This window comes from Lissotriton helveticus, chromosome 6 (genome assembly GCF_964261635.1).
Source record: "Lissotriton helveticus chromosome 6, aLisHel1.1, whole genome shotgun sequence".
NCBI classification, from domain to species: Eukaryota; Metazoa; Chordata; class Amphibia; order Caudata; family Salamandridae; genus Lissotriton; species Lissotriton helveticus.
The window spans coordinates 54,289,016-54,302,315 of record NC_136067.1 but is presented as its reverse complement, the minus strand read 5'-3'; the positions used below and the strand labels follow the sequence as shown (position 1 = coordinate 54,302,315).

Here is a 13,300-nt window from a genome sequence, read left to right as displayed (position 1 = left end):
TAGAGGATGGGGGACATTGATGAGAACTCCACGTATTGGCAACATTCCAGCGGCAAATTAATGGCAACATTAGCATCCACTCTATTGGCACCGCTATGCCTTACTGTGTTATGGGCTAAAGGCTGTAACTCAGGGCATGAAATGTCACTTTTTTGCCTGTGAATTTTGTACGCACTAGATTGCTGTGACATATGCCTCGTTTGAACCAGAGGAGCAGATAAACGTTCACAGCCCCTAGGATGCAACTCTGTCACTGTACCGACCTCCTGTAACCTCTCAGAATGGAGTCTGGATGCCCCTATATTGGACCATGACATATTAGGTGTTAGGGTTATTAGTGATGGTTTGTCAGGGACTCCCCTCCCAACTTCCCCATAAGTTAGGAAAATGGGTTTTGATCTTGTCCACCTCAGTAATCAGGAGCTCTAGCTTTTCTCTAAAGGGTATTAACAAAACCTCCATTCTAGAGGTCATATGTCATTAATGGTGCCCAGTAGGACTTGGCAGAAGGACTTGGCTGAATCACTACGTCTATACGCAGCGGGGTTACGGGCGAAAGGGCATATATTACACCAGTGGCCAAAGGGGTCTTCCTGCACTTTCTTTTCCTCTTGGGTGTGGGAGGGCAGGCAATAGAAGCACAATTATCAGAAGAAAGAACTAGTGCTGGCTCCTGATTGGACTGAATAACCAGGCTTCTACAGCACAAAAGCAATAAGACCCCCTTGCTGCGACTCCAGTACTATTGGTGTGACATCATACGTAGATGACCCATCCCCCCCCACCCCTGCTCCTAAAGAGAGATGTTGTTCGGCCATATCCATTTCTTTAGAAATAACGTTTACCGCCCATACTAAAAAAGAATCAATTGTTGTGCGGGCAGTATCCAATTCTGGAGGAGCATTCATGGCTTTGTGCTTGCCCATGTCAGTTTAAATAAATTGGAAATAAAGAATACAAATTATGTGGCCCACTTTCACCACTGGCCATATAAACAGTCTACACCATGAAGACCTCAACAATTCATAAAACTCGAGGCTGAGCGAACACGTCAAATATGTGCCTTATGCCCCACTTTTTAAAAACTTCAAAAATTAAAACTGAATGATCGGGGCATAAATGTGCCCAAAAGTTCCTTTGTGTGATACGTTAAAAATCAGGCTAGACAGCTGACAATTCCCCCCTTAGTAAGTACAGTAAAGGGTTGCGGCTTCGGATTACTAAATCCACATAACAAAAAGAACCTTCCTCTTACATGAACCGACAAATGTTAGAGGGGGGGCCCCGGCCCGGAACCAAGATAGGCCTGCCCTTGGACCAGGCTTATCCGAACACGGCTCGCGCTGCGGGAGTGGAGCAAGCGCTTTATAGCGCAAAGACAGTCACCAGGTATAGTGTGTTGATGTAGGGCCACCTCTTGGGGCCCTGGGAATGCTGGGAAACAGAGTCCTGGCTACACAAATCAATAAAGGGAAATCTGCTATTCAATAGCAATAGTGTCCATTAGCTGTTCAAAGGTTGGAGGTGCAGCCAAGTTGGGCATCAATATTTTTCAAGAAGAGGACCTCCACCCCCTCACCTAACTCTTGTGACGTGACATCGTCTTATGAAAAATTACAAAGCAAGAGGCATATATTCTTGGGAGCCAATATATTATAAAATAATTTTCTGGCTTGAGTGGCATACAAAGTTGCTCATACCTTACAAGTTACTGGCCTTGGTGGTTAAAAATGAAAATAAAATGGACATATAAGTTAGAGTTTTCAAAATGTCAGATTTACACGTAAATTAAATAATGAAAAGGACTCATTGTTATTTTACTAAGATTATAAAAATCCACAATTTCAGAATGTAAACCAGTGGCAACATACCAAATCCTCGAGGGTCAGAGTTTCCGTTATGATAACTCTTCTCTTCACTTCCCCAATTACTGTTGAAGGGAAAGAATAAAAAGAAACGAAAATTAGAGAAATTTCCATTTTCAACAATAACTTTATACTTTAAGGTAATCTGCAATGCAAGGATTTGGACACAATTCGACATCGGATAATTTCCTGAACAATGCACTGCGCTCACGGTTGAGGGCAGTGGCGGCTGGTGACATTTGAAAGTGGAGAGGCGTACAAAATTTTTCACACATGGGTAGAGACTTTAACAATTGAGCAAACTGCTTATTAGCGTCCCATCCTAACTGCTGAAATATTTCCTGCTCTGCACCTTGAAGCCTCTCAGGCTACCCAAACAGACAGTATTAACAACAGTGGGCAAGCCGCTCCCCCCTGCCCTTGAGTAACACCGCCAACAGGAACTTCTGCTTTCTCGCCGTGCGAGAAGGCAGAAACAAATGGTAGTTATTATGGTAATAACTATCTTTGTTTGCCTTCTGGTACAGCGAGAAAGCAGGGGGGGCAGCGCCCAAAGGCCCTCATGGACGAGTCGCCACTGGTTGAGGGATATGTTTTGCATGGGTTTCAATATCAAATTTTCTGAGCCTGAACATCGGAAAACATCACACTTCTCTAAGTAGCAGAACCTGTAATAATCGTGTCTGTACGCTTTGCCTCTTAATTATGCGAATGGGAGGAGGCCATGAACTGAGCATTTACTTTTGCATTAGTTCCATAAATTAAAAAATGGGTTGGGCTAACACCAGCGGGGGGAGTGTGAGGGGACGCCCACAAGGAAGGAGTGTCCACGGAGACACCCACAACCCTCAGCTGTGGCGTTTTAGAGAGCTCAAACGCGGACACGGAAGGCATCCTGAAAACAAGTCAAAAGACTTCGACGTGGCCAAAAAATGTAACTTTCCTCCAAGGCAGGGGTGATGGAAGACAACCCAGCCTGTGTATTTGCATCCACGTCCAAGTGTGTGTCCCAGAGAGTAGCACAAGGCCTAAATCCGGCCAACAAAATCAAGAGTGGACACGTCTTACGTGCTACAGAAATTAATTTTCACAAAAACATCTCCAAACGCAATCGAGTCTTCCTTGGCTTTGCAGAAAGATAGATTAATGTTTGCACAATGCCAGGGACCAACTTGCACCACACTACTGTAAACCAAGTAGCGCAGATGAGGAGACACCTTAGACTAAAAAGACTGCTAGGCCATCATAATAAATGACAAAAAAAGGCACACTTAAATATATATTTAAAATCAATTTATTGTAATACGTCTAATTCAGACCAGTTCCACACTTTTCTTTTGTGAACTATTTATTAGACTTTTCTGTGCAGAACATCACATACATCAACAGTGCTACTTGGGATTAAATGTATAAGCGTACAGAGTTACAATAATAGAGTGAAGTGCAGGTGTATCTACCAGTATCTAACCACAGTGGGTGAAGATTTCACCTTTTTCACAGAACACTTCATTGAATATCATATGGGGGGTGGGGTGGCACATCCCCATATCTATAGCAGAGTGTTGGAGTCAGGGAACCCATACCCAGAACTTTTTTGGGCAGCCTCTTGCCCTATAGGTGACTTTTTCTGCTAACTTATAGAGGTCCATCCCGGTTTTCCATTCTCTGAGAGTGGGAAACTCAGGGGCACACAAGTGTTTGGCCACATCTATTTTTGCAACTACGAGACCCAGATTGCTAACAAGGTGTTTAGATCTGGTTCAGTCTACCTCCATGGGTATCCCGCACAGGACGAACTTGGGGTCCACTGGCAGGCACTTGGCAAGTATCTTAAGTTCCCCCACTACAGTATTCCGGTATAAGCATATCAAAGGGAACAACCACAACGTGTGCCTGAATGACCCATCTTCACCCCCACATCTCAGACAGTTAAGGGCCTCTGCCCTCCCAAATCTATGTAATGGGCCCCATCATAATATATCCTGTGGAGGACCATAAACTGAAAAAGTCACAAGAAGAATTTGATTGCAACCTCCCTTAGGTGCATCAGGGCTGACTCCGAGTCCGCGCTGTCAAGTTCCCCCACCTCTGTCCCATGTGGTCCTCCGTTTTGTGAGGGTGTCCGGGACATTATTAAGAACAATCTTAAATGTCCATGAGACTGCTTTCCCTGCTATCTCACCTTGGAGGAGTCTCCCTTCCAATGGCACATATTCCGGGACATCGTCTATTGCAGTCTTTTCCTTTATTTCGGCCAAATGGCCATAAAAGACACACATATATACATACATAAAACAAAAAATCGTATCAATATACATGCATCAGTTCATTTGAAACAACAGATTCTAAAATAAAATGCAGAATTAAATTTCACCAGTCTTTTCCACCTGCAAGGCATACTGTAGTTGCAGGTATTTAAAATATGGTGTATTATGTAGATGATATTCCCACTGTAAGGAAATAAAGGGGATCATTGTACCTTTATCTATTAGGTCGTCCAGCTTAGCGATTCAGACAGTGTCCCACTGTCCAAAACCCTTCAGTTTCCCAAATTCCTTCAAATGTGTTCCTACCCAAAGGGGTGTCCCTCGGGTCATCCTTGTGCCCCATTTCATCAAACTCACTACCTCTTTCCAGGGGTCAATAGGCATCTGGGTCACTGTCAGTAGGTTCTTGGACCCCTTCCCCGCCCCCATATAGGGGGTGTAGGTATGAGCGGGTTTGGCATTTGGTACTCTCCAGTGCATAAGTTGGGTGATCCCCAGGCATATACCCCCAGTCATTGACCATTATTAAGTGTGCTGCCCAGTAGTATACCCGGATGTTGGGGAGGGAGATGCCCCCATTATATGGATTCCTCTGTAGTGTCGCCAGTGCCACCCTAGAGAGACCCACCCCCCCCCCAATTCCGTAGCAACATCCAGACTTCACTATCTTTTTTAACAAAAAGTTTGTCTGGGATCTTATGGTATGTATTTTGGAGGATATACAAGAGCTTTGTGAGTGTAACCATCTTGTACATAACCACCCTTCCTTGTAGCGTCAGTCCGCATCCTCCACCTTTCAACGTCCCCATGGAAGTCAGCAATTACCTTTCGAATGTTGTGATCTGGGCCTTCCTCTGAGGTCACATATACCCCCAGATACTTAAGTCCTTGCCTGTCGATTCTCAGCTGCCCTGGGCATTCCTGTTTCCCGAAATGACCTCCAGCAGGGTATAGTGTTGTCTTATCCCAATTGATTTGATAGCCAAATGAGCTCCGTATTTGTCAAATATCTGAAATACTCCTGGTAGCGCCTCAGTTGCCCTAGTTAAATACAAGAGGATATTGTCGACATATAATAAGATCTCTTCGTCTCCCATCCATTGCTCCATCCCTCGGTCTAAAGGTCCAGGTGTGTTCTAATTACCCAGGCTAGGGGCTCCAGCACGAGGGCGAACAAGAGGAGTGATAGAGGGCACCCTTGCCTCGTACCCTTCTCGATGGGGAATTCAGTGGACAGCTCACCAGTTAACCTGACTTTAGCCTGTGTTTTTATAGAGCAGGTCTATCCAGGCCATAAATTTGTGGCATACCTCACCAGGGCCCGTTCCAAGAAGAGCCATTGGACGGCATCAAATGCCTTTTGTGCATGTAAGGATTAGGTTAGGATCTTTCCTAAATTAAACCGTCCGAGCCAGTTGTAGAGTCTGTGGAGGTTGAGTCTGGTCGACCTTTTGGGCATAAAGTCAGATTGTTCCTTAAGAATTAGGTTAGTAATCACCGTTAAGAGTCTGGTGGCTAGTATAATGGACAATGTTTTTGCCTCAATGTTCAGAAGTGAGATCTGCATTCCAGCCCCACATTCGTAATCAACTTTGTGTGCTCTTCCTGAAATCATACGGAATAATCTGGGGTGAGTCTACAACCCCTGGCCACAGCACACAGATAGGGGATAACAGAGCTCTATACAACTTGCCTCAACTGGACAAAGGCCTCATGAACCACGCCTCTTGGCCAAGACAATCCAATCCGAAGTGATGCTGGCCAACAATGCCCTGTAAGCCACCAAAATCCTGCCTATCCCTCCCTTGCCCTAAAGAACAAAGATGTTTCTTTGCTACTATTAGGGACTTGCAGTACTCTGACCTAACATCCACAAATACCCAGACCACGACACCTTACTCGCCTAGATAAACAAAAGGTATTAGAAGCACGATGGATGAGGTGAGCCCATAACTAAGGGCTAGGCTCACAGAATCCTCAAACAACCGTAAATGCATTAGCTACATGTGCCCCATAACAATACATGAAAAGAGGAAATAACAAGGCATATAGGCAAATCCTAACAAGTCACAGCACAATTCACAGGAAAACATTGTCAAACTCATACTTAAAGACCTTTAAAAGAAGTCGCTGCCATGAAAAGACGCAAAGAGGCACCAAACAAAACTTGCAAAATTTAAATTCTGATCCAGAATCTTCAAACCTCTGGCAAATCCCTCACATCTCCCTATAGAACTGGCACCAATAGCCAGACCTACTTCTTCTAAGAAAATATATAATACACATTTCCACAGCAGAAAAAAGAATCCGGTATAAATCACCCCATCACTAGTGACCACACAAACCCCAGATCATTTTGCAATCAGGTCTGGGCAAAGCCAACACTAGACTGTTGGACCCGGCCTCATGGCGTGGTCCTACCCCTCCCGCATGGCGGGCCCCGGACGACATCAGCCCTCCTCCGGCCCATTCTGCCCGACCCTGCACGCCCCAACACCACCGATCCGGCTACCATCCCGGACCCCCATCATCGGCCTGGCCCCAGCGTAGGCCCCTCATGACCTAAGCACGAGGCCGGGCCCGACTCCATCTTGGGCCCACCACGTCACGACCGCGTGGCCTCGGCCCCAGCTTTGGCCCCAGCGAAGCCCAGACATCGAGGCACCAAGATCCACCCAGGTGGTCGAGTGGCCACTCGACAGATCCGGAGGGAGAGGAGTTTCGATGGCCCTCCAGCCGTCCCCGGACGCCCCCCGGTATCGATCGCCCTCCGGCCTCCCTGGGCGCTGGCTCCACCCCCCTGCTGGGTGTCTGGACACCATCATCTCGGCCCCTCTGGCCCCCAGGCGCGAGGGTCCGGACATCAAAGGACCTCCGTCCTATATCTGGGCCCGCCCCGGAGTAGGACGCCAGTTGTATCTTGGACTGGAAGCCCTGCTGACGCTGTCACGGCCGACACCAGACGAACTCATCCGTAACCCGACGACCATCTGAGAGCCTGCTGGCGCTGCCGCGGCCTACCTTTCTGAAACATCTGAGAGCCTGCTGGCGCTGCCGCGGCCTACCTTGCTGAACCATCCGAGAGCCTGCTGGCGCTGCCGCGGCCTACCTTGCTGAACCATCCGAGAGCCTGCTGGCGCTGCCGCGGCCTACCTTGCTGAAACATCTGAGAGCCTGCTGGCGCTGCCGAGGCCTACCTTGCTGAACCTTCCGAGAGCCTGCTGGCGCTGCCGCGGCCTCCCCTGCTGAACCATCTGTTAGCCTGCTGGCGCTGCCGCGGCTCGACCTCTCGGAACCCCCCGGCTCGAGGATTGAGAGCTGTGCGTAGGGTATCCCGTCCTCCGCCCAGAATAAGACTGTCCCGCTACCTTACCCCTCTTTACAAGACTTTACAGATCCCTCGATCTGCTTGTACATACTACCAGAAACCCGCAACCTTTTTACTAGCTATAAAAGCTTAATAACTTGACCTCTTGTGTGGTGTCCGTCTGTAGTGTTGTGATTACTCTGCTGTACGATCCTAGGAGAGGACCCTCGTTCAGGAGGCCTCTCGGTAAACGCTCGGCTACTTCTCGACGGAGAGGTGGACCTAGGGGTGGTCAGTCAGACATCTTCTGCCTCCCCCGGGGTCGCCTTTCTAACAGACTCATCCACAAAGCCGGCTTTCCCACCAACTCACTAAACTCCAGAACACCGCGCTATAAGATGTCCACGTCCAATGTTGCATAAAAGTTCCCTTACTGTCCTTCGTATAAAAGAACAAACAGCAGCAGGCCCAATAGACTACTCAGTAGACAGACACGTATTGTCTTCAGTTGCCTCAATTAAGAGCGCCAGAGCTGGACAACGAAATAAAGAATTGGTGTTACACGACGACGGTTCTGCCCTGCACACAAAACGGAATATGCTCTGCCATTTAAGACATTCGCAAACAGCCCATAGAGAGGGAGGCTGCAGCTACTGATCACAAACAAATATTTAGGGATACTTGATTCAACATACCCCCTCCTAATGCAATTGCATATGTCAGTGCTTGTAGTTTCCACATTCAATGCTGAAATCAAATGGCTCATATATTAATTCTCTCAGTCAGTCTATGGTACGTACCACCGTTTACCACGCGTCTGCCAGTCTCTCGCACTAGTTACATGAGCTAAAAAGGTTTTTACAAAAAAATTATTTGAAGCAATGTGGCTTAGATAAAAGGCTATAATACAGCTGATAGCATCTAATCTATCAATATTTTGGAAACCCAGTTCTCAATTATGAAATCTTAATAGTCCAAGTTGTTCTCTTTACAGAGCAACTTTGGCTCAAAAAATAATTTATCGTATGATTTTAAAATGCTGAGCCACAAAATAATTTGGGCAAATCTCAGGCGTGACTTTTTAAAGCAAAACAAATGGAAACTTTCAAATAAGTCAAAAGTGTAATGGTTTGGTATTAACACTGGATTTATTATTACCTCAAATCTCCCCCACCTTAAATGCCAATTGAAGGGAGTATTGCATGAAGAAAATAATACACACATTTTTCAGGAATCAGGGCTCCCCATACTGTAAAACTGTTGCTATACCACAGTTAAGAGCAGATACAATCACGATCATACACTTAAGAAGAAAAGCTAGTTCACGTGCTGAAGCTCAACAGGGAAGGCGGGAGATACTTACTGAGTCAGTTCTATTGTGGCCTTCCTGGAAAACGTCCATGCTGTTCGTTCTTTTGTATCGCTGGGGATTTCATTTTTGTCCTCATAACCCATGAAATAAAGTGAAAATTTCATAGATGGAAAATCACATTTCTGCAAAAGTCTGCAAGCAAAGAGAGAAAAATATGTAATATTTTACTGTTTAGTGGTAGTAATATGCAGAACGGTGAATTAAAAAAAAGAATCAAATACGTACAAAGTAAAAATACAAACGTTTGTTTAAAAACATTAAAGGCTCTACATTTTCCATGTAATAATCAAGTTAGTTAGTGTAAGATTCTCAAAAAGAATCTTCAATGCAAACACTGGATAATCACAGAGTAATAAGAAAAAAATGTTATTCGTCTGTTGGCATTTTTTTTTATATATTCACACGTTGTGATGGGAGTCCCGCGATAAACTTAATTAGTCATACAAGGACTGGCTGTCTGAAAGGCCTTAAACAGTGCCAATTTAAAAACAAATTCATTTAATTGGAAAACCCTAAAATCAACCAACGAGGTGAGTGTCCCTAGTCTCACCGCTCCCTACGCCATCACACCTAAACGTTTTAGCACAAGTGTGGAAAGTATTAGAAGAGTAAACGGGTAATCAGGGTGAGACTATTCAGGGACTAGGGTGGACCGCATAATGCCAATGCTGTAGCAAGTGATCACCATACTGGCAATTTAATTGATGGACGGAAAACTGCAAATGTTGTTGTCAATGCATGTATACTCTGTCTGTATCAGAAAAACTCAATAAAAAGGTTTAGAGAAAAAAAACCAATGCTGGAGAACTGTAGTTACAGTTAAGTAATGTTTTCCTACTCCAACATTGGCTGTTTCATAGATGCACATGCTCGAATCAGAGTAGAAAGCAGTATTGATAAATCATAGACAGAATAACTATGTAGACAGATTTGCTTTCGCCTCCTTTGCATCCATTATGGTCCCTAGAAACTGAATTCTCCATATTGGTTTCAAGGAGGAGTTGTCGCTGTTGAGTGAGAGCCCTAGCCTGTTGAAGAGTTTGTTTAATACAGACTGTAACTGAGTTTTTGCGCGGTCTATAGATGAATCTTTGACCATTCAGTAGTCCAGCTAAGGCGAGAGACCTGGTGTCCTAGACGTCAAAAGATGGGTAGCCACTGGTGCGGTACACTTTATATTCTTTGAGTGGATCTTAGGGGTAAAGCGAGAACACAGAATTGATTATGGACATCAGCTACTTCAAATCTGAGAATATTTTGATGTGTGGCGTGCATGGGTATATGAAGAGCTGAACATCTGCTCCAAAGATACCAAATGCTTCTTCTTCATAAGGACCTGCAGCACCTATTGTAAAGTCACCAATGCGAATGTTTGCTTTCTGAGGAAGAGACTGTGCTGCCACAAGTCCAGAATGGGCCACCACACTCAATGCTTTCTTCTTTATTAGAAAGAATGTGGAGTAAAAGTCCATGTTCGGCCCGAGGCTGCCCTCGTAAACATTATAAAATTTGGAAGCGATGGGCCAACTTCAGGGGTATATGGCTAGAGCCTCCGCCAGAACAAGACCCGAAACTGGATGATTGAGCGTGCCATGCCGATTGATGTGTGTACGCAGATGGTCGGAATTGCTAGGAGCCGTGCTGGGGGGAAGGGATTCGGGCGGGAAGGGAGTTGGGGGTAGTAGGGGGGAGGGGGTGGGGGGAGGATCGTTACTAGCAATGATTTCATTGTTCTCAATGTAAAAGTCATGATGAATTGCATTTTTCTATATATATAGCTATGTCTGGCAGATACTTCTGGGGTACAGAGCTCTACGATTTCTGTCAAACACGGTTTAAAAAAAAAAAAGTCCATGTTTGGATATTCCTCTAGAACTGGCTCTATAGCTCCCTTATGCAGCAATCTGGGAATCTGTGCTTTGGAACAGGCGTAGATACCTACGCTTGAATTTGGGCAAAGGTGCCATCTAAGGGCGCTGTAAAAAATTACATAATGTGCCAACATTAATTGACATCCGTCACCTATTTCACTGTGGTAACATTCCCCATGTTGTAAAACAGGTTCTATCACCTAAGGGGAAGGAGTGTCAGAAGATGAATGGGGCGGTAGCCGGTGCCTGAAAATCACCAATGGCGCTGTGAGTTTTGGACTGCCCTCCTTTTCTGCATTCGGCTGGAGGCTAATTTTAAACCTGGACCACTGGTGGTCTGTATGGTTGTTACTACTAAAATGATGTATACTACTGGCGGTAAGGTTGTCACTGATTTAGCGGATATCTGAAGGGGTGATCGGGTCCATGGTATGGTTGTGCTCCTCCTCCAGCTCCCGGAAAGGGTTAAAGCGGTCTCTTCAGGAATGCTGAGCGATATAGCTGTATCAGAATCTGCTTCGATGGTCTGCAGCGCATCGCCCACGTGATTCCCCACAAAAAGGACTTACCGTCAAAAAGAATGTCTATATTTCTATTTTGTACCTCAAGTCTAAAAAGGTCACAAGTAACCAGGCTGGTGTTCTTAAGAGAGCAGCACCCGCTAGCATCAGAAGCTCAGATTTGGTACGTCAATCATATGCTCGTTCTCCTTCATGAAGCATTCTTTATTTCTTGGTTTTGCATTCTGGAAGGAGGTACAGTTACAGGAACGATGTCTTTCCACATCTGGCAGTCATCCAGAACGGGGAACAGCCATGACAACGCGGGGATTACCCCGCACTGCCATTACAACGCAGGGATTACAACGAAAGTCGTTACAACGACTTTCGCTGGAGGGCGCTGCTGGATAGGGAATAGTTTAATTTTCTATCCAACACCTTCCCTACTGTCAACGTGGGCTGGAGTTGGAATAGAAAATTAAACTATTCCACTATCCAGCGCCCTCCAGCGAAAGTCGTAACGACTTTCGTGGTTATCCCAGCGTTGTAATGGCATGCGGGGTAAAAGCCTGCATTGTAATGCCATACAACCTCCAGAACGGCCAGAGTATTGGCTGCTCTAATTGACACTGGTGCCATAGAGTAAACCCTCTTGCTGAAGGCATCCATTCCACATCCCTCTCTATCAGCTGGCACTGTACACAGTCTTCCAAATTCCTTGCCCTTCTCTGCACAGCGGGATTGCGATAGAGTCTGCCATGGAGTGCCAGCGTATTATCTGGTGGTCAGTGCAGGTGCTGCAGTGAATCTTGCATAATATTCTGCCATCATATGGTGCAGGTCCTTAATGATGGTTACAGGCACTCATCACAGGAAGTCCTCTATACTCCACATAGACAGTTTCATACGGGACATAATGGTGATCGTACTGTGCACACTCACCTACCCACTTCTGTTACTGGTAACATGTCATTTGGATGGTAAGATACAAGTTTAATCTTCTTTCCAATGTGTAGCAGATTTGAAAGCAGAGCACAATCCAGAGTCTCTTGTGTTGTTCCCGCTCTGGCAAACCCCACAAAAAACTGACCGACCACCTCATTTTCTTGGGTTCAATTGATGTAGAAAAGGAGCACTCTTTTGGGGTCCATGCGATGGAGTCTCTCACCCTCTTGAGAGGGGTGAGGTAGAGCGTAGAACACCGGCAAGGTGATGGTTTGACGGACGTGGAACGGAGTCACAACTTTCAGTAGAAAGGAAGCCATAGTTTACAGAACCAGTTCATCAGGGAAGAGGTAGTGTCTGGTGGAAGAACAAACCTGAGCCTCAAGTTCACTCACAAGTATTCCAGAGGTGATGGCAGCCAGGAATACAGTTTGGATAGTGAGAAGCCGCAAAAGGACAGGTGTGGACCGGTTCAAATGGAGTACACATTAAATGAGTAAGAACTAGATTGAGGTCTCATTTGGCAATCACAAATCAAGAAGGGGGAAAGAAAAGCTAGGTGTTGTAGCTCTTACAAAAAGCTCATCATAACCGGTGATTTAAGTAAAGTGGGCTGATCAGACAACCGTAAATATGCAGAGAGGGATGAAGAACCCTTATCTGAGCCCAGAGCAAAGCCTTGCCAGGCAAGACACAGAACAAATAACAAAACAAATGACACTTTGGCCTGGATTGGGGGGGTTGAGGGGGCGGGGGGAGGGAGAAAGGGGTGCCACACTAAACCACAAATGTGTCCCAACAGTAGGAATATGCAGCTTTGGTAAACAACCATTACGACGCGGTCATAACACCGCAGTACCATTACAACGTGGATTTTAGAACGCAAGTCGGGCGTTCTAAACTAAGGAACAGTGTGATTTACTATTCCAACACCTTCCCTACTGTACGTAGGCTGGAGTTGGAATAGTAAATCATACTGTTCCTAAGTCCAGCACCCTACAGCGCAAGTCGTGGTAACGACTTGCATTGTAAAAGCTGTGTTGTGATGGTACTGCGTGTTATGTACCACGTTGTACCATCATACATCCTGCAGCTTTCAGGCCCAGCAGACAAGATGAAATCAACCACCTCCAGGGGAAGGTCGAAGGTGTTCATCTGTCGCTGCTCAATCTG

The 13,300-nt window shown here is 45.8% G+C and overlaps 1 protein-coding gene across 2 annotated transcripts in view; it reads right to left on the bottom strand.

Moving 5' to 3' along the window:
• Window positions 1-13,300, bottom strand: part of GLO1 (glyoxalase I) — a 156,772-nt gene that overhangs the window by 27,932 nt on the left and 115,540 nt on the right. For both annotated transcript variants that reach the window (XM_078647349.1, XM_078647350.1), the window contains exons 3-4: window positions 8,803-8,943; window positions 1,872-1,930 (exon numbers count right to left, since the gene is read on the bottom strand). In XM_078647349.1, coding sequence (XP_078503475.1) covers window positions 1,872-1,930; window positions 8,803-8,943 — 200 coding nt within the window. The remainder of the gene's footprint in view (window positions 1-1,871; window positions 1,931-8,802; window positions 8,944-13,300) is intronic.